Below are 25,907 nucleotides of genomic sequence, written 5' to 3'. Positions count from 1 at the left end.
TACACTGCCTCGCTTTGCCAGAGAATCACCGTAGTCTGCTGGCAAAGTCCGCTTGCTGGACTTTTTCTGCTCATGTTCAACTGCATCTTCAATTATAGGCTCAAGCCTCATCTGGACAAACACCAAAGATTGGGATCAATGTCTTTTCATTATACAAAGAAAGATCTAATACCCTGCTTTACGTCTCTGCAGTCCACTTAAACAAATGCACGACTAGCAGGATTCAAAATTAAAGAAAATGCAAAACCCCAGCAGTGACAAAAATAGGACATTCTAGGCCCCGACTTAATCTCTTGCCAACTTCAAGGTTTTTAAGGTCTTTTTCTGAGACCTGATTGGGATTTCAGCATCTTCATTCAAGATCCCACCCAGGAAACCATTAAAATCCCCAAATTTAAATAAAATATTTTCCCCACAAATTTCACAAAGAACATTGTCAGTCTACCACCCAATCTTCCCCAACCCCTTTGTAGCAAAACTCATCCTTAGAGATACTGCTAATATGCAAACCTCTGCTTCTCTTCAGAAGCCGACATGCCGCTCTGCATTACCTCTGTGAGGATCGTGGTATCATAGGACGGCTGATACTTTTCTTTTTCGTGAGCAGTTCTCTTCTCCATCTTCTCTCGGTCAGTTTTTTGTTTCCTGTCTGCACCTTTAGGCTTAAAAACAAAGTAGATTATTTCATCCATCAGGCTTCAGACAGACAACTTTATAAGCAAGACTGGGCCTTAATTACTGAAAGCCCGGTTTCCATCATTTACCTTAAAAACCTTGATTTGGCAGCTAGCTGAGTGTAGATGATCTGTATATTCTCCATTTTCATTCTGCTTAAAAGTGTCAACCTGGATCCTAAAAGGCACTCCCTTTTCACCTCCGTGCTTCCGTGGAGTAAACTCTGTGCTGATGCAGTGTACCTAGAAAACAAGTCAAGCTGAAATGGATTCAAAGTACCGCTCAGTGATTACCCTTCTACTTTGTTCCCTCTCAGATGTCCTGCTAGAGCTATAAAATTCAAGATCCTCTAAAACAAACTCCTACATATCAGCCAGATATCTGTCGTGAATTTCTCTGATTGTTTTGATATATGGCTTTCTTTTCACAAATCCAACTGAGCCTTTCTGAACATTTTGGGAATGAGCTCTTCCCCATCCAGTGCCTCTCCTCTAATTCAGGACTTGCTCCGAATACAGGGACAACAGTCCAGTCGTTTCCTGCGTCCTCCCCCTACCTCCACTCCGGACCTTGTGCTGCTCTCAGACCCAGCTCCTAAGCTGTGAATGTGGCTCAATCCACAGCAGTCCTCACCTCATCATTCTGAGCTTCCACTGTGTGCCCTCTGCCGCCATCACCCCAGTTCTAGCCAGTCAATCACCTTATTGTTGGTCCCACATACGTCAACTTGTGATGCTTTGCCCACTACTCATCCTACCTGTATCCATCTAAACTCTTCTGTCAACCCTTCAAAGTTCACTGAGGATCCTGAGGACAATACTCATCTTCCACCACTTCTGCCCCCTCTCCCAATACCACTACAGTGACAGCTTTAGGGTACCGCACAGGGTTAGCAACAAGACTTTGGTAATTTGTAAACTGCTACACAGTTCCTCTAATGGCTCAAGGTTAAAACTGATCTCTGCAGTATGACTGTGCACAACCTGAGACGTAAGGCTGACATTTACATTGCTTTCATTCTAGTCATTTCATATATGACTAGTTACCCTGTTAGACAAACACTATGAAAAAATATTCAACCAATATGAACCATGTCCCTAGGGATTATGCGTGGATGGGGCATGATATTTGGTAGACCACAAAAATGCAAAACACTAAAGATTCTTTACAATTCACACAAACCAGAGGCAACTTAGGCTGGTCAACAATTAAGTAGTTTTCCTTTTCTACATAAAGATGACCTACTCAGTAGTTTTAATTCTATCACTTACAAATTTGAACATACTGGGTATTAGAATTACTGCTGATTTTATTTTACATATAATAATATTATATTTATGCTTTTAAAAAACTCATCTCTTAGAGACACAAACTGAATATTTATGGGTGAAATGAAATGCTTGGGAGTTGCTTTAAAATATTCTATCAATAAGTTAAAAAGGGAAAACTACTACTAACTGTTGAAGGCAGGTGACGGGTACACAGAGGAGTCATTATTGTTATTCTCTTACTTTTGTGGGGGTTTGAAAATTTCCATATAAGAATGTTTTTAAATAATGCTTAGAGAATCTTAAAACCGTACACTTTTTCAAACAATCCATTTAAATGGCTTTTGTTCAAGAAAAATGCATCTTATGAAAAATGGAAGACTTGATCATTGTTATTACCAGTGGTAAAAGTAATGCTTGAATAATGCTTTACATATCAGATTTCCTTTATATTTGTTAGTCTATAAATCACGGATTTAGTAGATTAACTCCAATTTAACAGTGTATATATTTTTTAAAAAGACATTACAAGACAGCTCACAAATAAGCATTTAAAGAAAAAGATATTGTGCATCACAAAAGATATTGTGCATCAAGAATGTAGTCTCATCCAAGGCCTTCTAAATAACTAAGCTAGTACGCTTCTAATAACGTAAAAATCCAAACCTGAATGAAAGCAGATGTGCGTTTTGCAGGGTCCCAAAGAAATTCAACCGCATTTAACTGGCTTGGATTTGTCCTTGTGTCAATTATTCCCACAGACATTGGAATATCTATATTTTAAAAAGAAGTTACATAGAAACTCATCCACTATAATTAAAAAGCTTACAACTTACTATAATTATGTTCTAATGAAATTATGATAGCTCCATGCTGAATTTTGTTCTCCAGTGTTCTCCACAGTCAACCACTTCAACATCAAAACCCACCTAATGCATATCATACTTTGTCCCACCATGGTTTCTATTTCATTTTACTAAGAATATGATAGATGGTGCCAATTGAGAATTAAATAAATGGTTTCAAACTCATAAAATGCCTGGCTCGTTCTTTTAGCACCAAAAAAATGACTTTTTAACTATAAAACAACTCAAGGCACACAGGATCTGCTAACACCAAAACTTTCTCCACAGTTACATGTTGTGCCAACATATTAACAGGTACAGCTAACCAACCGCCTTCCTCTCTCCACGGTCTTCTGATGGCCACTTGTACCTAAATCGAGAAGTCTGTCTCCTGGGCGATTCCACTTCCAACCTTCAAGTTGCTGATGCTCTGTATACTGTAGCCGTCTGTCATGGAATACAACTCTTATGATGCTCTATGGAATAAGTGGGGAAAACAAGTACTTTTAAACTATTGCAGCTAAAATGCAAAAGCATCTTCACTTCTTATGAATTAACCTCTAATAGAAGAGTACAAAAACTAACTCTGCTTTAACATTTTGTAAGTGAACTGTTTTGCTCTTGGATACCTGGATTATGGGTACAATTATTTGGTGCAAAGAATTATAACTCAAAAATAAAAAGCATGAATAAAATGGTTTAGTAAAATTTTTATTTAAAAATTTGATATTGCAGCTCAAAATTAAGGTACATGCCCATAAAATTAGTGAGCAAGAATTACTTTTCTATGAAGAAACCATCAGATGCACAGAGGAATTACTAAAATTAAAAGGTAGTAAAACCCAGAGAAACAGAGAAACCCAGGTATAATGGTAAAACTATTAATTTAAAATAGTAGTTAATAATCGAGTTTCTTTAGAAAGACAGTCAAGGGAGGGGATTTGCCCGCCCGTCGAAAAGGAGAACCTATATGCAAAATTCATTCTCAACTATTTAACCTGCAAGTTAGGGTATCTAAGAAACAAAAGAAAAACCCCACAGGTCACCTTTATCCAGACACTCAGGTCCCTAGGGAAGGCTGTAACTCTACAAACTCCAGGCCAATTCTCTGCTCTCCAACCATCCCCTCCTTTCCCTCCCACAGGTTGGGGGTGCCAACTACTGTTTCATTCCAGGAACAGATAACAGGTCATCAAAATCCACTCAGCTACCAGATTTGCACTAATGAGTGTGACTGACACATTTACAAATAAGCATTTCTCAGACTATGATGCAATAAGATAATCCTATTTCCAGTAGACTCTCTGCTGATTTGGACAGGAAATAATTTGTTAGCAATACACATAAATACTACTTTAGTGCTCCTGCCTTTCCCACCCCCCAAATACTGTCCAAAACATAGCTGTAATTATTTTGAAGGGAACCATTTACAAGTAGCAATATTTTAATTTGAAATAGTTAAAAAGGCCAAGTCAGTGGTTAGGACTGATGTGTAAGTCTATAAAGGCCCTGTGGCCACTCCAATCCATGCCCATCTTCCCCACCTGCACCCACGTCTGCAGAGCCTCCCTGGGCAGTTCTCCAGCACCCATTTCACACCACCGCCTGCTGGCAGCAAAGCCCTCACAGTGATGGGGCATGGGCTGTTGGTGGCCCCGGGTTCACAGTCGCCAGCAGGTCGATCTCTCAGAAGGAGGTACAGCACAGAAAATGTCATGATTTTGATTCTTCCATATTTAGTAAGAACCAGATTAAATCCACAAATTCAGATGAAAACAGATAATAGATTTAAGAGCCTTACTAAACCCCATTCTAGAAGGCCAGACTAAGAGAGTACAGTAAAGAATATGAAAGGAGCACCATAGTTAAGAAATTGCAAGATTTAAACAAAACTTCTTAAATTTGGAAAGGAAAAAGTCATTGTGTGGACATTCTGACTAAAAGGAGACCGAACACACCTGGAAAACCAGCAACGGATAAAGGGGCCCTAACAATAAGAGAAAGAACAAGCAGAGCAAGCACATCGCTGAGTATGTTAAGCACACTGAAGAAGCTCCAAAGCACCTTTACTAACCCAGCATTTGATGCCCAAGACTCCCTCACAGTAGTAAAGCCAAAGATCGTGGGGCTAGGAAATTAAACTCTCGATGGCTATAGAATAGTTTAGGGATCCTCTAGCTGAAGAAGAATATGATTTTTAAGGAATTCATCCTGTCGTCTTTGGCAGTAGCAGACTGTAGCTCTGAATCCCAGGCAAGCTCTCAGGATATGACTGGATGTATTCCGGCACACCCACCAAAAATCAGACATGTTGCTTACCAAGTGGAAGATGAAACTGACTGAAGACCTTTTAAAAATTAGCCCTTTCCAATCTATAAGCTAACTGTTCAGGGATACTGATGCTTTCAAAATAACTACCTTTGTCTAGGTACAACATGCTAGTGTTATGTCAGCAAAACACCCACTTTGCACTTACAGCCGCATGGTTTCTCTGTGTCAACAATTCATTATCTCATGATGAAGGGTCATTTTTACCTTAATTTTCTTAACTTGCACTAATTTTGTATATTAAATGTTTTAACTTGGAAATAAATGCAAGGAAGGTGAACTTAAAACAGTCAAGCAACAACTTGATTAACCCTGCCATTCCAAGTTAATCTGACAGGTATTTTAACTAGCTTGCCAAAAGTATTTTAAACATTAAGTCTCACCTATCGGACTGGTTATTTCTAAATCTTACCACCTATTCAGGGAACTGCCCGTGAAAGCCAGCTTGTCTTCAACGATAAATGACAAACTGCTTCAGAATGACTTTCTTCAATGCTTTGATGGAAACTTAATTTTGGCATTTGATCTAGATACCAAAATTTGTTATATTTTCGTCAGAATACTGAAGAGTCATCAATGATGAACTGAGTTAAAATTATTATTTAAAATATGAGTTAAAATTATGAATTAGTAAATTCTATACTCAAGCAAAAAAAAAAGCACAGGAGGAATAGATGAAACAAGACTGGCAAATTATTGATAAATGCTGAATCTGGGAGAACTTATGATGAGGACTCATGACATAGGTGTATTTATCATATACCATCATAAGAGAAATGATAATAATGAAATAAGAGACGATATACCATCATAAGAGAAATGTGTGGATTCATCACACCATTCTCTCTACTTCTGAGTATGTTTGAATTTTACTATAAGAAGTTGAAAAAAGTGTTCTAACATTTGTTGATACAGTTTTAAGGAGCTCAAATCAGGGCCCATCAAGCCCTATTCCATTTTATAGAGGAATCTACAATTAAAATAATTTTTCAACACTTTACACTTTTTTTTAAACCAGCATCTCAGTCATCAAATGTAACTTCCACATGACAGAAGAGTTCACCCACATCTTCCCTTAAAAAAAATATATATTACTAGGTTGAGGGGCCAGCCCAGTGGCTGAATGGTTAAGTTTCAGCGGCCCAGGGTTTCACCGGTTTAGATCCTGTGCGCGGACCTAGCATCACTCATCAAGCCATGCTGAGGCAGCATCCCACATGCCACAACTAGAAGGACCCACAACTAAAATATATAACTATATACTGGGGGGCTTTGGGGAGAAGAAGGAAAATTAAATAAATAAATAAATAAATAAATAAAATCTTTAAAAAAAAATACATATATATTGAATTTTAACCACATGTGGTACAACTGGCAGACTTGCCCAAAGGTGCGCCAGGACATCCAATGGCTTGTCTGACAGCAAGCCAGCTGGGACTAGGGCATGCTGAGACAATCTTCAACATTTCTAAGCTCCCCGGACACAGAAAATGAGAGCTATTAGTCTGGCTCCTTGACCAAACTGTAGCTATTTGTCATTAGAGTCTAGCAGAGTATAGCCAGTCCAAGTAGGGCTTGCTTACTGCAAACAATGCTGATGACTTTTTAAAATGGTGAATCCAATCCACTAACAATAGGAAGGATTAAAAAAAATAAGACCATCTGACTCATCCTCTAGGGAAATGACCAAACGCACTGATTGACCATAGACATTAACAGATTCAAAGTGCAGACGGCAAATTCGAGAATGGGGAAATAACCTCTCTCCTTCTGTTGCAAGTATGTTGGGAGCCCCAGGAGGCAGAAAGATAAATCTAGGAGCTTACTCCGAGCTGGTGAGACAATGATCCAGTGTGGAACAGACCCTCTATCTTTCCCTCAACTCTCCAAATAATTGGGGGCTTCCTGCCCCCAGGAGTGGGAGGAGTGCTAAAATATCCCAAAGACTCCCAGGCCTCTAGGTGCTGAGCAACTGGCTTTCCCAGATATGGCAATTTGTTAGCTTTAGTATTAGTACCCATTCCCCCTACCAAGGCTTCCTTTTCCGTGATTGCCCTCTAAAAAGGAGGGTCCACAGAGGGGAGGGTCTTTCCAATGAATGCCTCTCCATACTGAGGACCCAGCAGCACCAAGGCCCCAAGATGGCTCTCTGTGGGAAGATGGAAGAATCAAGAGAACTCATGCCTGTTTCTCTCTTGCTAACACGTAGTCACACTGAAGTTTTTTGCTGTTTCCCAGTTAAGTTTCTTCCATAAACCTTGCCCTGTAATGCTATGGAATTTATAATAAACTGTGGTGCATGATAGGTAGAGGCTAGAAGGACCCACCTTGCATGACACTGGAGGGGGCGGGGATGGTTCTGAAGATATATCCTAAAAGGAACAGGTTGGCCGGCCAATGGCTACGCCTCCTATACCTGGAATGACTGACTTCTTCATTCAGATACATCAGTAAGGTGAACAGAGATTTCAAATTTTACTTAGAGAAATTTTAAGAAGTGAAATAAAAGGACTTTTTAAAGTTTCATATTAACACTTACATTTTTCCCCCACATTATCTTTTACTTTAAAAGAGAAACAAAGTTTTTGTTGTGGTGGTGAGTTTTTCCCCCAATGGCTGCAACTAACTTTTCTATGGTACTTTGGTTTCCAAAGGGCTCTCACAATTACTTCACCCAGTAGCTGCTATAATTCCTATTTTACAGATGAGTAAACAAAATATAGCTCAAAATTTTAGGAGTTTTAATATAGCCATTACTTGTTAAAGTGAAATTAAGTAAAATCTTTTATAAAAACTCTTGCAGCAAAAAAGAAAAATCCCTTGCAGCAAAACTGCTACTTTTTTCAATCATTGCAGTATGTATTAGGAATTAAAATGGATCGTCCTTACCTTTACCAATTTTCCAGTGATCTCCGGCATATCTCCCATTTTCCGATTATCCAGCATCCGAATTTCATAAGACTGACCTATTTAAAGACATCATGTATCAAAAACAATCCATATAAAGAACATTACTCTGTTTAACATAAAAATTCAACTGTCTCTCAAAACATACAATTACCCAATATTAATTTGCTGGAGAAACAAATTCCGGTTGATCTTTCTCTTCCCTGCAAATCACACCATCCATTCCTTCTTACACTATTACAGAAGACTAAAGAGTTTCTCTGTCAATTTATTTTCATCTTACTCTCTCACACTAAATCTTTATTATGCATACATGCATTATCCAAGACTAATTTTTTATAACAGCTTTATTGAGATATAATTTACATACCATAAAATTCACCCTTTTAAAGTGTACAACTGGTTTTTAGTATATTCTGAGTTGTGTAACCATCACCGCTATCAATTTTTGAATATGTTCATCACCCCAAAAAGAAAACTCACACCCATCAGCAGTCACTTCTCATTCTCCCATCCTCCCGGCCCCTTGCAACCACTAATCAATCTACTTTCTGTCTCTAGGGATTTGCCTACTTTGGACACTTGATATAAATGGAATTATGTGGCCTTTTGTGACTGGCTTCTTTTACTAAGCATAATGTTTTCAAGGTTCACACATGTTGCAGCACATATTAGTACTTGATTCCTTTTTATTGCTGAATATTTTTCCATTGCATGAACAAAGCACACTTTGTTCATCCATTCCCATCAGTTGATGGACATTGGGTTGTTTACACTTTTTTGACTATTATGAATAATAATACTATAAACATTTGTGTATAGGTTTTTGTGTGAGGCATGGTCAAATTTTAATCCTAGAGCTTTCTCCTTTGTGTCCAATGCACCCAACTCATACCTTCTCACTGCTCAATTAGCATCCATATGAAAACATGAGGAGATATTCACACACCAATCTATATAATTAGGAAAATAAGCTGCTGCCTAAAGTTAATAATGTACTCCAAACCCAGGAAAATGATTTCCAGATTATATGCCATTAAAAAATGACAGTATAATTTGATATGTAGAAAATCAGGAGGAATGAAAGAGGGCTTCTACTATCGTATGAAGTTGAGGCTCTTTATGATATAACTACCAATATCTTGTCCACACTCCAATGAGGCTTGCAGAAAAATATATAAAGGGTACTAGATCATAGGGTCAAAATACAACAAAGGTATCAAAACACAACCAAATCACTCCAAGACTGGTGAAGGAAAACAACTATATATAGTATTTACCAAGGAATAGTCCTTAGGATTCATTCAACAGATTGAAAGAGATTAACACTAAAAACACCTTTATGGTAAGAGACATTTTTAAAAAGTTAAATTTGCAGCATATCTAACAATGGATCTGAACTAAGAAATAATTTTTAAAATAAAGCATATGAATAGATATCTTTGAAAAATACACCATTATACATTTAAAGTTATACTCAACTTCACAAGAATTTAGGAAATAAAAATTAACAAAGTGTAGGGCTGTCCAACCAGCCAGCATAGTGGTCAAGTTTGTGCGCTCTGCTTTGGTAGCCCAGGGTTTGTGGGTTCAATCCTGAGCGTGCACCTAGCACCACTCGTCAGGCCATGCTGTGTCAGCGTCCCACGTAAAATAGAGGAAGATTGGCACAGATGTTAGCTCAGGACCAGTCTTCCTCACACATACACACAAAATTAACAAAATGTGATTTTCAGATCAACAAAAAATGTTTAATTCATTAAAAATCAAGTAGGCAGGGATGGAGAGAAATAAGCACATAAAATGTGGGGGAATATAAACTGATATAGTCTTTCTGAAAGGCAATCTGGCTGTACCTATTAACGAATTAAATACTGTATCCTTTGACTCAGGGATTCATTAGTCAAGAAAACAGGAAAAAATGCAAGAGGGGGAATATTTGCAACTCACATTACACAAAAAGGGCTACTCTTCCTAATATATAAAGAACTCCTACAAAAACACTAACAAATGTCCAACATCCCTAGAAGAAGAAAAAGGAGGAAATGACATGAACATGTGGTTCATGAAAGAGGGAAATGCCAACGCAGTTCTTAAACATACTGAAAGACATTCAACCTCGACCAGAGAAATGTAAATTAAAACCACACCAAAGCCATTTTTCACCAGTCAGTTTAGCATAAATCTCTCAGTTTGAGTTGCTGAGTCTAAAGGGAAACATTCTCCCACCTAAGCACTAACCAGGCCTGACCCTGCTCAGCTTCAGACAGCAGATGAGACTGGGTGCATTCTGGGTGGTACGGCTGTGGACGAAAGAGGGACTCTCATATACTGACAGGAGGAGTGGAGACGGTAAGAAGCAGTCACTCTCTAGAGATATTGTGAAGGAAGAGCCTAAGCATTCTCTGGTGTATTAGATGCAAAGTGTGAGAGAAAGAAGAGTTGAAGATTATTGCAGATTGTTGGCAAAGGAATTTCCTGACGTGGAAGATCACTAGGCTTAGAATTGAGGGGGGAATCAAAAGTGCGACTGAATACATTAAGTCTGAGATACCTTTTGGACATCCAAGTTGATAATCAAGTTGATTTACAAATCTGGAGCCAAGAGGAAGAGATCTCGGTTGGAGATATTAATAGGGGACTTTTCAGGGTATAGTTGTTAGGTAAAGCCATTTAAAGACAGGATCATTCAAAAAGTGAGTGCAGAAAAAGAGAAGAGAGTGAGGGCACTTTGCTGGGATAAATAAAGAGTCAAAGAAGCCAGCGAGCTGGGAGGTGGATGAAGTGAACAAAGTGCACAGTATCCTGGAAGCCCTTCCATTTGGCTGCCAAGCAGGGAGGGAAAACTTGTCTCCCCAGGATTACCCTGTGATCCTCAAAAACTCAAAAATTCTCAGGATTGAAAAAATCAAATAAAGGAAGGAATCTCAATGTTCCTATCCTCTTTTGTATAACTTTTTCTAGTCAACCTAACAAGAATACTTCTGTGCTCAATATAAACTTTAATCGATTTCTACAAACAGATCTTGAGATTTGTTGTTCCTGTATTAACACACTGTAAATTTTTATTCTTCTAAAATCAAAAGGTAGGTTAAGAAAGGTTCTGTAACATTTGTTGTGCTTCAGATGGTTTCCCTACTGGAAACTATGCACAGCCTAGCTGTTCTCCTTCAGTTTTATCCCAACTCACTCACGACTTAGAAACCCCTCTCTATTAACTATTCTTTAATGGTAATGTCCACTGAGTGAACTACCAGGCTTTTATTGGTTTAATTTCTCCTTCTTGTATTCTTCCATAATTCTTTTAATAACACAACTTCTTGAAATATTAGGCCAGGGTTCTAACTGAAATATAAAGAAGGTTCCACTATATATGAAGTACAAAGCTAACTTAAACAGCTATATCCTGTGAGTTGCTAGTCTTATTTTTTGCTTTACCTTCTGAATTTACCTTTCATGTTTTGATTTTTCACTCCTTTTTTGGCTTAGATACACAAAAGCACTGACAGAAAAATATAACTGTTGAGTTCATGTCCCCACTCACCTTTGAATATGGACTCTAAAGTCTAGCTTCCTCAGATGGACTCCAGAGCAACATGAAGCCCAAGATGTGACAGCCCCTCCTTGGCTAAGTTCGAAGCATTTATTTCTAAGGTCCTAATATTGAACTTTAATCTATAACAAGAACCAAAGCTAACCTCAAAGAAATCTACTAATGTGTAAAATGAAATTAATAAAAAATATTTTTTCTTTTTTGAAGCTTCTGTCATTTAACAGTATTTTTAATCCACGAGACACTATTTCCTAGGGCCTAAAACCATTTGCAAAGTAGCTAATATGGATTAATTAACAGGATTCTCCAAGCAGAATCTGGCCTCCAAATGAACAGATATTTCTGATCTAACAGCAGCAATGAGCTGACCTGGAATAAATCAAGGGGTTAAGATCAGAAGTCTCCCTCGTATCATGAGGTGTGGAAGCATCAAAGACTCAGCTGGAGCTGTAAGAGAAGGGGCAGCCTATGCCAGCCAGATCCCCGCTCAAAGGGAGAGCCAACTGCGTTTATTCCACCCTCTTGTGGCTCCATGTTGGGACTACAGTTTTTTACTCCACAAAGTCAGAGACTTAACTCTTCTTGTTACCTATGAGCAGAGGAGGCCAGCTGCTCAGGCATAACTAGGAAAACATAATACAGTTTTTAAACTCTGTACTTCTATTGTTCAAAATAGTACAAAAACGAACACTCTAAGGCATCAATACAACTTGTGAAATGTGTTCCAATTTCTACCTGACTGATGAAGTTAAGGCTATACAGAATTTACATCTTTTTCTTTATGGTGTTATGCAATGATGAATATTCTTCAGCAACAGCTGCCCAAGAGGCAGGAGATGAGTTTTATGAGGAGGCTACTAGCAGTGCCCAAGCTATGACCAAAGAATGGCACACAGCCCCAACTACGCACCAGCCTTCCTCTGAGGAAAACCATTCAACATAACAGGTGATGGGGAGGGTAAGCTCACATATTTGCTTGAATATTCAAAGTAATAAAAAACTGAAGCATGGTCCCCAGACCAGAGGATCAGCATTACCTGGAAACTTGTCAGAAAGGCAAATTCTCTGGCCCTACTTCAGACCTACTGAATCAGAAACTCTATGGGGCCGAGCAATCATGTTTGACAAGTCCCCTGGGTGACCCCAATGCATGCTAAAGTTGGAGAACCACTGCTTTATGTAAAGATGTAAATATTCAGTCAGTCAATACTCTTTCCAACATAAAGTGTTCAGGACCTTTTCCTGGGAATAACTTAATACTCAAAATGCTCTGAGTAAAACGATAAGAATTAACCATCTTTTCTTAGCAGCTGAACAAATACTAGGATATGTTATGCTAAACACTCTCCCAAAGTGCTCTACCAAAGAGAAAAATGGCCTGGTTTAGAATGCTGATTATACATTTGCATCATTTTGCACAGGGATCATTTAATACAATGTTATATGAGTCACTGTTCAATATCAAAGGTAACAAGATTTCAAAAGTCCTTTATAGTTCAAATTATTTAGTTGTCTATTAAAATTAAGAACTAAGTCAATTGAAAGCTCTTTAAAATAACTTGCATGGTGAACATGATGTAATGTATACAGAATTCGAAATATGATGTACATCCGAAAAAAATAAAAATTAAAATAAATAAATAAATTGCAGTATGAGTCCTATACAAGTAACCAAAATTCACTAAACAGTCATTCACTTATTTGACAGGACTGTACATCTGACAACAGTGTAGGACAGCTCTTGTTATATTACATATATATGCTCCATAAGTACATTTACGTTCACATATATTCATTACACGTGTGTACAGTCCACGTATTTGAATATATGTATATGCACACATTTTGTTTATATACATGACCACAAGTGAGGGCTCAGGGTTCATGAGATGCCCATTTCAAGACCCAGCTTAGAAACTTAGACAGGGCCTTCAGAGATAAGCTCTGTCTGGAGGCAGTCCTGGAAGATGTGGAGGTTTTGTCTAGAACCGTAAATGATGACCACCATACGGAAACAGCTCTGATACACACAACAGTGGTTCATCCCGCACCACCCTGGAGATCATCCATGTAGTACCCATTTGCCTTGGTTAATGTGTTAGTTTCCTGTAGCTTCTTTAACAAATTTCCAGAAACTTAGTGGCTTGAAACTATACAAATTTATTATTACACAGTTCTGGAGTTCAGAAGTCCAAAATGAGTCTACTGGGCTAAAATCAGGCTGTCAGCAGGGCTGCGTTCCTTCTGGAGGCCCTAGGGGAGAATCTCTTTCCTTGACTTTTTCTACTTCTTGATGCAACCTATATCCCTTGGCTCTCGGCCCCTTCCTCCATCTTCAAAGCCAGCTGCACGTAGCATCTTCAGATCTCTCTCTGGCTCCTGACTTTCCTGCCTTCCTTTCACTTTTAAGGACCCTTGTGATTTCACTGGGCCCACTTGGATAATCTAGGATAACCTCTACATCTCAACACCCTTAATTTAATCACATCTACAAAGTCTCTTTTGCTACATAAGGTAAAATAGTAACAGGTTCCCACAGTTGCTAAGCAATGCAAACACACCATTTCTACAGTTCAAAACTGACACAGGTTTATTTAAAAGATTATAATTGTACTTTCCAACAAATCTGGCAAAATTCCTGAGTCATCACACCGGTATCTAATCCCAGGGTTGTGTTCTAACCACTTGTAAAAATTGCTCATCTCGCCGCTACAGGAAACTAACACATCAACCAAGGTCTAAATAATTGGTCTTCCAGTACAATCAGAAATCATTAAAGCTACTTAGTTATAAATAATAGTAATAGCAGCAGAGGCTCATGTCGTGCTTCCTATGTGCTGGCCAGTTTATTTAAGTGCATTACATATATTAACTCAATTTAATTCTCAACTGCCTTATGTGGAGCGTATTAAATTAAGTAACTTGCCTAACTAGCAGGTGGTGCAATGGGATCTAAACCCAGGCAGCCTGGCTCCAGACACCGCTGATAACCACTACTCAATCTGCTCTTTCTACCTCTCACACCCCAGTAAATGCAGAAAAGACATTTAAATCACTGGTCACTGTAACTAGCTGAAACACTTAAAAGGAAGAAAAAGGTATTTGAATAATGTGCATAAGGACGTCCACTACGCAGCAGAGGAGCATAGATCCTGGGCAGTTCTATTTCATTCATATGAGAGCTTCTACTAGGCATTACTTTCAGAGATGGAACTTCTCGCTTGAATTTCATCCTTTAGTAACAAGACCATTATATTCACCACAGCTACATTAACCATATAATTCACTCATCACATGAACAAATAAGTTTACTAGAATAAATTCAATAAAATATTAACTATACTTCTGTTATACAAAGACTGTCATAAAACATGATTAGAATCTTCTTAGGTGTTTAAAAATGGTTCTAATTCAGTACTATCTGAGGCGAGCAAAACTTGATAACTGGGTGACAGGGGAAGAAGACTTTGCTGTACAACCTTTCATACCTTTTGAGTTTTGAACCATGTATATAAATCATCTATTTAAACTGTTAAATTTAAAATGTTAACAATTAACTGAAAACTTAGAAAACATTAGAATTATTCTAGTAAACAGACTTGGTAGTCAAGAAAATGAGATTTGGAATGAGAAAACTCTGGGTTGAAACCTTTATCTATAAAAAACATGGTCAATAATCTAAATAGAAAACTGTAGGAAAAATTTACTCCCTCTAAAGCTTTAATATCATAAAATGGGAATAACTGTGCTTTCATTAGTTGTCATTATTTCCAAGTAGTAGAGAAGAAAGTGACTGCTTAATTTCCCTCTCCTTTGTTAGAATGAATGCAAACAGACTGACATGTGGAAGCTTAGGCAGAATGAAAACTTGTGCTAATGGATGACAACTTCAAATGCCTTATCTAATCCTTTATAAATTTTTTGTATCTTGGGGCCAGCCCTGTGGCATACTGGTTAAGTTCAGCATGCTCTGCTTCAGAAGCCCAGGTTTGTGGGTTCAGATCCCAGGTGTGGACCTACACCACTCATCAGCCATGCTGTGGTGGCAACTCACATATAAAGCGTACGAAGACTGGCACAGACGTTAGCTCTGGGCTAATCTTCCTCGAGCAAAAAAAAAAAAAGCTGAAGATTGGCAACAGATGTTAGCTGAGGGTTAATCTTCCTCAGGAAAAAAAAAAAACTTGTATGCTTTTTTGATGAACAAGGCAACACTGCCATTATAAGTCATTTTCCTTGGTAGAGCTGAAGAGTTCATCTGAATACAGGAAAAACTGATTGGTGAGCATTAAAACTGAATAACGATCTGATTCCTAAAAACAGAAAGAGTAAACAGTACATTATGTCAATACCTAACAGTCACACCATCAAAGCTGATGCATAGATGTTACTATACTAAAATGGTATCACCTAGGTATACTCTGCAAGAACTTTCTATGGTAATGTCACTTTAGCTAAAAAAAATATTCATGGGATTCTACTAGAATTCCTGGATAAAACTAATCAAGCCTAAATATTATTTTCTGTATCTATAGCTGATTCTCTTTACACTATTCACTGCAGGAAAGGCTTCAGTAAGAAGTCAAAACTGCAGATGCACTGTCAAGGATGTGTTCTTTGGGAAAGTGCGCTTGATCATCTGAAGATCCTTTGCTAAGTCTGGACCTTCGTTTGTTTTATCAGTTTAGGAGGTGAGGTGAAAGATACGCAGCAACAATTCAGTCAGGTCCAAACCTTGCCTGAATCTAGAAAAAGCTATGGATCCTCTTCCTAGGAGAACGTGCATTTATAAAAAACTTGAAAATTTTGGGGAATTCATGAAAATCTTGGGTTCAGAACCTTTTGTCAAAGTGATAAATGCTGCGAGACAAGTATGTAAAAGAACTATACACACTATGTATATTTGATACTCAGGTATTAAAGGTATTATAATTTCTTTTTAAAAGGCATATAAAAGAATTCTTTTATTACTCGAATGCATTTTTAGTGATTATTCAAATCAAAGTTTTAAAAAATATGTCTACATATGCAGTTCATTTTTCTACTTTTTTTCTTAAAAGAAAAAAATTTATATTAATTATAAATAAACTAACAATTCTACAACCAAGAAAATACTCATCATTGATACTGCAGTGAGCAGAGTTAACCACAAGAAAATCACCTGCACTTATATTGATCATAGTCAAGCTGGAGCATCACCTGGGAGGAGGACATAGGGAGGCTGCTGGAAAAACTGGACACAGGTAGTAGTTTCATGGGAATAATATACGTAAAAATTCATTGAGCTGTACACTTCAGACTTGTGCATACTACTGTATATACTGCAATAATTTTTTAAAAATCTAAGCTTGACCAAATTGATACTGAACAATTTAATCAACTGCTCTAAGCTTTAGTTTTTTTTCATCTGTAAAGTGGCTTAATAAAACTTCTCCTAGGTTTATTGTGGGAACTAAATAAGATAACACATGTATAGTTTAGTACAATGCTTCATACACAGTAAACACTCAGTGAATGTCAGTATAATGTATCATCACTAGAGATGGTAGATTGCCACTTTTCTCAATATGAAATATTGCTATGCAGCTTAATAATAGTAACAAATTATGGATTATTTCCCCAAGCCAATAGACAGATACATGCAACATGTTCCTTTAAACAGAGGTATGTGTGTGTATGTGTGTGTACTCATTCATCCCACGGTACGCACATAACAGATCTTATTCAACTATTCCCTAAGTAAGAGAAATTCAGGTTATTTCCTTTTTTGTCATTAGAAATAAAGCTACAGTGAATATCCTTGCCCCTACATTGTTTCTTCTGATATTTTTAGGTCTAAAACAGATTACCACGTAAACTCTTAAAGTTCTTTCAAATGTGAAACTTAAGTCTCAAATATCTGAATGCCTCCCCAAACCAATACTAAATTGACGTTAACAATAACGTTAGGGTATTGCCATAGGTGCTACAGATAGAATTACCTGAAGTAAAACTTCATAGATTCTAAATTTATTTTTCAAATGAAAGGTTAGAAGTTATTCTTCCCCATTTCAGAATATTAATCACAAAGAGTCTAAAATCTATAGCTCTTTCTAAAAGTTCAAGGAATTAAAGATTCCATTTAATGACAGAAAGATAATCACAATACACTCCTAAGTGAATAGACATTAATTCCAATTTTGTTGAAATAAAATAGATATACAGACAAGGAGATATACCTAAACTGTGAACTAGTTCTCTTGGTGGATGCAACTGCAGGCAATTTTCAGCTTCATCCCTTGACATATTTCCCAACTTTTCTACAATGAGTATACACTACTTTTCTAACAATAAGAATCTTCAATTTTTTACAAAATAAGAGTTCAACATGCTTTCAGTAAATGATCCAACAAATTAATTCCTGCATAACAAAGTACTCTTGTTTACATTGGTAGGTCACATTGGCTTGTGTCCAAACTGCTAACAGCACCTAAAACAATCCCTCATCCTTCCCAAGGGTAAAGTCTACCCCCACAGCTGTTTTCCATTCTGCCCATTCTCACTTGCATATCACCAAAAGATACTATTCTTCTAGAACACAGAGAAGACATGGGTAGACAAAATCTGACAAGGTTTACTTTAGCCACAGACTCCATCTTGCTGCAGCTCATGTCTATTTTCAGCACAAACCTGCTTCATGCCTGAGACCTAGGCTCCTCGATAGCTGGACTTCCGATTCACTCTCAAGTTCCATATTGAAACCACTGTTCCTAAAAATAACTGACATCCTTTCCTACTTGCTCCTCCTTTGGATTCTGTCTGAAAAATCCTGTAATAAATCTTGTTCCAGACCCTCTTTATGTAAATCAGTCTCCACAAACTATTACTTTGTTGGCTCAACTGTAAAATTCCTACAATTTTTGTTAACTAAAGTTGGAAAATGTAAGAAAAAGAATCTAATTTTAAATTATTACAGTAATCTTGGCTACAGTGCCAAAACATTTATTTCAGATTTTTGTAAATTCTTACATCAAAATCTGACACAGCCACACTAACCTTGGTTCAAGTAAGTGAGCGTTTCATCATGCAGTTTTACTGCTGGCGATGTTGCAGCACACATCACGTACTGAAAAGGTGGGTGCTTAGTCTCATCATCCAATGGAAGGCTGGAATCCTCCTGCTTGAAAATGGGCAATGCCAGGACATCGCTGAAAAGCAAAACATCAACACTGACCTTACTTGCACTGAAAATATGTAAAAGCATATAAAAACATTTAGGGGTAGTTTCTTTTAAAATTTAAGATCAGAAATGATATGCAGAATAAAAGAACTATTAATGCTAATCTGGCTCCCCTAAAAGAGAATATTAATAACCCCTATCTCTAGTGTGGGTGTGCAGCTATCATGAGGCAGGTAAAATAAAAAGTATTTAATAGTTAATAAAGTCCATGCTACTGATGAAGTAAGAGATCAGGCTAACGATATCTATGGTACTTGAAAAAAAGTTACTTCAAAAAAATCTTTAAAAACTTTAAATTCATTATTTCCGTAAAAAAAGAACAACAGTGTGTAGCTACCTATTTCAAAAGGTAGGTCACATTGGCCCCATGAAATCACAAAGAAGCATTTGATTAAAATGGTACTTTACAAAAAGTTCCCTACTAGGCCTGGCACGTGCTGAGAGCATAAAGCCTGATGCTTAGTCTAAAACAATGGCTCCTTCTGAGAGGCAAACAGCAACAGCAGAAACAGCTGCTATCTTTTCCCCCAAGAATAACTAGGGGCATTGATTAGGAGGAAGATGGAGGGGGAGTCTTCTAGGGCATTGTCTACATTCTCTATTAACCTGGGTGGTTAAATACACATGGATGTGTGCTTTTTTTTTAACTGAGCTGAGACATAATTTACATACCATAAAATTCACCCTTTTAAAGTACATAATTCAGTGATTTTTAGTATATTCACAGAACCGTGCAATCATCACCACTAATTCCAGAATGTTTTCATCACCTCAAAAAGAAATCTCGTACCAATTAGCAGTCATTCCTTATCCCTCCACTCTATCTCCAGTCCTGGCAACCACTGATCTACGGATTTGCCTATTCCAGACATTTCTTTTTTTTTAAAGGAAGATTTGCCCTGAGCTAACATCCACTGCCAATCTTCCTCTTTTTGTATGTGAGCCGCTGCCACTGCATGGCCACTGACAGACAAAAGTGGTGTAGGTGTGCGCCTGGGAACTGAACCTGGGCCACCAAAGCAGAGCACACCAAACTTAACCACTAGGCCACCGGGGCTGGCCCTGGACATTTACTTCAAATAGAATGATATGGCCTTTTGAGACTGGCTTCTTTTACTCAGTATGTTTTCAAGGTCCACCCGTCTTGTAGCATGTATCCATACTTCATTCCTTCTTATTGCTGAATGGTATTCCATTGTATGGATATACCACATTCTGTTTATCCAGTCATCAGATAATGGGATATCTGGATAGTCTCCATTTTTTGGCTATTATCAATAATGCCACTATGAACACTTGCATATGTTTTTGTGTACACATGTTTTTAACTCCTTTGGGTGTATATCTAGGAGTAGAATTACTGGGTCATATGTAACTATTTAACTTTTTGAGGAACTGCCAAACTCTTTTCCAAAGTGGGTGCACCATTTTACATTCCCACCATTAATGTATAAAAGGTGGATATTTGTTTTTGAAATGACTCGCTGAGCTGTACATTTATATCTTGATAACTTTTGTATGTTCATTCTTCAATAAAAAGTAAAATAATATCCAAACAAATAACTACTACATCAATACCAACAGCAAAGGCTTGTCTGAATTTCTTATTTTCCCTTTTTTTCCTTCCGACAAGCTGTTGCCTAAGTCAGGTATGTGGCTGGCCCATTTTAATTAAATTCCATTTAAAAACAAAATGTGGAAATAAATGAAATGGGAGGGAAACTCTGCACTCCCTCCTCCCCGCCTACATTTCTATTAAAGCACTAGAGTGACTGATTATTCAGAGACTAAATTACCCACTAATTCTCCTTCTCTTTTATTTATATCTAGGAACTGTCAAAACACTCCGCAGTACAAAAGTATAACTGAGGAACACATACTCAGTGATGGTCCCCAACTCTCCGCTAGAGTTCTTAACACTGTGACCTAGGAATTCTGTCCCATCTAGGTGGAACAGATATAAAACCGTTGGGGCAGATATAAAAACTTTTCAGGAGATTTAAAAATGGTACTTTAAGACTCAAAGTAGCTGTCTTTATGAAAAACAACCGTAACAGTCAAAATGGCTCCAAAGCAGATGAACATATATATAGTCTTACATCATATATACGTAACCATTTAAAGGTCTCTTAGTGAGAAAGAAAACAAAAATGAGATGAGAGCCGTGACTCACGAGCATTATACTTATAAGTGACATGGAGAATAATTTTAAGATCTCAATGCTAACTCCTTGAGTTGATCATTAAATACAGGTCATCAAAATAAGAAATAAGACTGCATAAGAATGACCATTTATAAATAAACTGTCACATGTAGCAAATAAAATTTTATTTGCTTCAGATCCTAGAAGGTGACCACCATTTTATTCACTTACTTATAGCCTAGATGATCCACACAGGAAATACTACGCTCATGGTAGGTGCTAAATGGTTCTTGAGTGAACTTAACATACAATCATGTAAACATCATTTGCTCTTGAAAACAATTAATTTTTTACTTAATTAGAAGGAAAATGCATTCCACTCAAGCCAAAGTGATGCTCTTCAAACAGCAGTCAGATCATTTCATTCCTTTGAATTCTCCATCAGCTCACTTTCAACCAGCATCCTTACAAGGTCCTACAAGGCCCTACTCAATCTGCTCCTCTTCCCCCCAGCCTCCTTCCCCAACCTTTTCAGAGCCTTTGCACTGGCTCTACTCTTCAGCTGATGTCCTTCTGGCTCATTTCATTCAAATGTCACCTTCTCACTGACAATCTGACAGTGCAGTCCTCTTATCCACATTCCCAATTTCCCTTTGCTGCTCTATTTATCCATAAAACTTATCACTTTCCAACAGTATACATGACATAAGTTTGTATTCCCCATAAGTATATAACCATCCCCCAAATTTGTTTCTCTTCACTGACTGACTCCAGCATGTAAGACAAAGACGGAGCTTACGTATCCGCTGACTCAAGGAAACAATTGCAGCATTAATAACCAATCAATTGTTACTAAAGTGAAAAACTAGGTCTCCAATTTTTTTTTTGAGGAAGATTAGCCCTGAGCTAACATCTGCCACCAATCCTCCTCTTTTTTGCTGAGGAAGACTGTCTCTGAGCTAACATCCGTGCCCATCTTCCTCTACTTTATATGTGGGATGCCTACCACAGCATGGCTTGCCAAGCGGTGCCATGTCCGCACCCGGGATCCGAACCAGCAAACCCCAGGCCACTGAAGTGAAACATGCACACTTAACGGCTATGCCACCGGGCCAGCCCTCCAGACAATTTAAGATCCTCATTTCTACTAGGTTGAACTCTAAGAGAGTCCTAGTATTCAATTGTGTTTGTAATCCCATATCTCAGACAGGACTCCAAGGTATCTGACAAGCAAATGAAAAGCCTCAAGGCTTCAAATTATTCCAAATAATTTTGAAGTGCCAGTACCCAAAAATAAGCAGGCACACAGACAAACAAGACTCTAGGAGCAAGAACCAACAGCAAAAACAACAGATGGCATATATTCAGTTTCAGGTTCTGTCTGTTGGTATTCAGCTCTTCTCTGCCTTTGTTGCAGAGGGTTAGAGCCTGAAAACTACATTTACCAGGCTCCTGGCCAGTTGCAGTCTTGTTATTTGCTCCAAAGGGAAGCACTGGTGGGAAATTAACAGGGAATAGGAAAGGGCAGAGGCAGGCAAACACAGCCTGCAGCTGCAGGAAATTTCAGGTGGCAGCAGCCATGCCTCCAGCGGCTAGCCCAGGAGCAACCAGGTAACATGCCCTCCACCCCAGACCCTTCTAGCACTTTTCCAATCAAATACTTCACTAAATCTTCCTCTGCTTGAAACATCTAAATGTTTTCTGTTTTCCTGATTGGACACAGATATTCCCCAAAACTTCAGATGCTTGAATTATTGGACCCATACTGTAAAATTATGCTTATTATGTAAAAGAGAAATAAAAGACAAGCCTGAAAAGATGTACAAGGAACAGGAACTTTTAAGGGATGCAGAACTGGAAAGGAACAAACAGCACTTCTAGAACTGGAAAATAAAATTACTAAAATTAAAAACTCAGGTCTGGGGTCGGCCCGGTGGCGCAGCAGTTAAGTGCACACGTTCTGCTTCGGTGGCCCAGGGTTCGCCGGTTCAGATCCTGGGTGTGGACATGGCACTGCCTGGCAAGCCATGCTATGGCAGGTGTCCCACGTATAAAGTAGAGGAAGATGTGCATGGATGTTAGCTCAGGGCCAGTCTTCCTCAGCAAAAAGAAGAGGATTGGCCACAGATGTTAGCTCAAGCTAATCTTCCTCAAAAAAACCAACCAACCAACCAAACAAAAACTCAGGTTTAACAGCAGCTCAGACAGAAATGTAGAGTATACAAGGAAACTGGAATATAGATACAAGAAGTTAGCAAGAAGGAAGCACAAAGAGCGAAATCATGGAAAACACAGAAGAGACGTTAAGAAAAGAAAGGACAGGGGCCGGCCCGGTGGCACAGCGGTTAAGTTCCCACGTTCCGTTTCTCCGAGGCCTGGGGTTCACCAGTTCGGATCCCGGGTGCAGATATGGCACTGCTTGGCAAAAGCCATGCTGTGGTGGGCATCCCACGTATAAAGCAGAGGAAGATGGGCACGGATGTTAGCTTAGGGCCAGTCTTCCTCAGCAGAAAGAGGTGGATTGGCAGTAGTTAGCTCAGGGCTAATCTTCCTCCAAAAAAAGAAAGAAAGAAAGAAAGAAAGGACAAACTGAGATTTACATTGAATTGAAGTCCCAGAAGAGGAAAGAATGGGGCAGAGGTAATATTTGAGATAAAAGCTAAGCAAATTCCAGAACTGATGAAATACACCAATTTACTGATTCAAGAAGCCTAAATAGGGCCAGCCCCAGTGGCCTAGTGGTTAAGTTCAGAGTGTTCTGCTTTGGCAGCCCAGGTGCAGTTTCCGGGTGCCAACCTATACTGCTCTGTTAGTAGCCATGCTGTGCTGGCAGCCCATATACTAAAAAATAGAGCAAGATTGGCACAGATGTTAGCTCAGGGCAAATCTTCCTCAGCAAACAACAACAAAAAAAGCCCAGATAACCAAAGAAATTCAAATTTTAAAAAATCCACAGAAATATATCAAGGAAAACGTCTAAGCCAGCACAGGATGTGGCAGTTCAAGTTTCTCAGTGAAGTACCAAGTAAGGCAATCAGATGAAGGTGGGTATGGGAAGGAAGAGGTGCGGGTCTGCAGGGAAAGAGAAAGGAGAACAGCTTGAAAGCGGCATGAGAAGTAAGGAGGATCCCTCAACCTTCCAGTGCACTGGCAGGACTGTGGCAACAAACCCCAGCACCTGAGAGGGCTTCAGGGCAAGAGTATACTCGGGACAGCCAGCTTTCCAAAGAATTAAGAAGGTAAAGATACCATTACGAGACAAAGCTGGCTATATTAGTCTCCCAGGGCTGTCGTAACAAAGTGCTAAAGACGGGGAATCTTAAGACAACAGAAATTCACTGCCTCCCAGTTCAGGAGGCCAGCAGTCTGAAATACAGGTGTCGGCAGGGTCGGTTCCTCTTGAGGGCTGTGAGGGAAGGAGCTGTCCCAGGCCTCGCTCCCAGCTCCTGGTGTTTGGCGGCAACCCTTGGTGTGCCTTGGCTTGCAGGTGCATTACTCTAGTCACATGGCCACCTTCTCCCTGTCTGTCTTCACACAGACTTCCTTCAGTGCATGCCTGTCCCTGTGTCCAAACTTCTCCTTTCTATAAGGACACCAATGAGACGAGTGCCCACCCTGATGACCTCATTCTAACTTCATTACCTCTAAAGACCTTATTTCCAAAATAAGGCCACATTCTGAAGTATCAGGGGTTAGGACTTGAACATATCTTTTCAGGGGGACACAATTCAATCCATAACGTTGACCATTTAGGGAATTTTCTGATGACACACTGAGAATTCCAGAGGGCAAAGTGGAAGGAATTGGTAAGAAAGGGGAGATGGCTACAGAACGGCGGAGGCGCAGAGCCTTAGCTGACCAGAGTGCTTGAGAAAAGGAGTGTCCTAAAAATGTGGAACTTCTCACAGCCCTTCATACAAACAAGTATTCAGGGCACAAAAGGACCATGCCAATATGCTCTAAAAAATGAGATACATGTCTAGGAGAGCGATCAAAACAGAAAAGGCACAAATAAGGAGGAATAAAGAAAGAAGATAAAACTAACGGCACAAAAACTCAAAAGATGAGAATGTCACTAACTTTATGCCCTTACATTTGAAAATATGGATAAGATGAACAATTTCCTAGAAAAGTAATATCAAAACTTTCTTCAAGACGTAAAAAGCTTTAAAAAATAATCCTACAGAGACTGATACTGTGGTTAAAATACTTCCCCCAAAGAAAGCTCCAGGCCTAGAATGGTTTCACAGGCGAGTTCTAACCAAAATTTAAATGGTAGCCCTTACACAAAGTCTTCAACAGAACAGAAACAGCGGCAATACTTCCTAACTCATCTTATGAGAGTAATATAACTTCGAAGTCAAAACTAGGTACAAACAGAACTAGAAAAGAAAATGAAAAGCTCATTTCAGCCATAAATATGCAAATAAAAATCCTAAGCTACATCTTATCAAATCAAATCCAAGACTATAATGACAAACCATGATCTAGTTGGGTATTCCCCAGGAAAACAAGGACAGCATACAGAATCTGAAAACAGAACACCACATCTATAGGCACTTGATTTAGAACAGAATGGCATTATAAAGAGGAGAGAAACAGTCTTCAGTAAATGATACTAAGGTAAACTTGATATTTATACAGGAAAAACTGCAAGAGGGCCCCTACATCATACCATACCAAAAACAGAAGAAAAAAAGATCAACTCCAGATTGATTGTAAACTTAGGTGTAATATATAAAGTAACAAATCTTTTAAAAAGACTGTAAAAATATCTGTAGACCCTCAGAGTAAGGAAAGACTAAAGGAAAAGATTGGTCAATTTGACCATATCAAAATCAAGAACTTCTATTCAAAAGCCATCATAAAGAGAATGGAAAGACAAGACATGGAGCAGAAACTTTTTGTGACCTATCCATATATTTAAAGGCTAGCATCTAGAATATGTAAAAAACTGCAATAATAAAGA

At 38.5% G+C, this 25,907-nt stretch overlaps 1 protein-coding gene across 3 annotated transcripts in view; it reads right to left on the bottom strand.

The window, feature by feature from the left end:
- UBP1 (upstream binding protein 1) overlaps positions 1 to 25,907 on the bottom strand; it is a 53,058-nt gene that overhangs the window by 18,685 nt on the left and 8,466 nt on the right. For 2 of the 3 annotated variants that reach the window (XR_006887443.1, XM_046652772.1), the window contains 7 exons: positions 18,612 to 18,763; positions 8,006 to 8,082; positions 3,159 to 3,264; positions 2,610 to 2,716; positions 765 to 917; positions 552 to 662; positions 4 to 111 (listed from right to left, as the gene is read on the bottom strand). Coding sequence is in view for 2 of the 3 variants with exons in the window: in XM_046652772.1 (XP_046508728.1) it covers positions 4 to 111; positions 552 to 662; positions 765 to 917; positions 2,610 to 2,716; positions 3,159 to 3,264; positions 8,006 to 8,082; positions 18,612 to 18,763 (814 nt within the window). In the remaining variant the exon portion in view is untranslated. The remainder of the gene's footprint in view (positions 1 to 3; positions 112 to 551; positions 663 to 764; positions 918 to 2,609; positions 2,717 to 3,158; positions 3,265 to 8,005; positions 8,083 to 18,611; positions 18,764 to 25,907) is intronic. The other variant, XM_046652780.1, reaches the window with a different exon arrangement.

The sequence above is a fragment of the Equus quagga genome, chromosome 1, assembly GCF_021613505.1.
Source record: "Equus quagga isolate Etosha38 chromosome 1, UCLA_HA_Equagga_1.0, whole genome shotgun sequence".
Lineage (NCBI taxonomy): Eukaryota > Metazoa > Chordata > Mammalia > Perissodactyla > Equidae > Equus > Equus quagga.
This window is presented reverse-complemented; position numbering and strand designations above follow the sequence as displayed.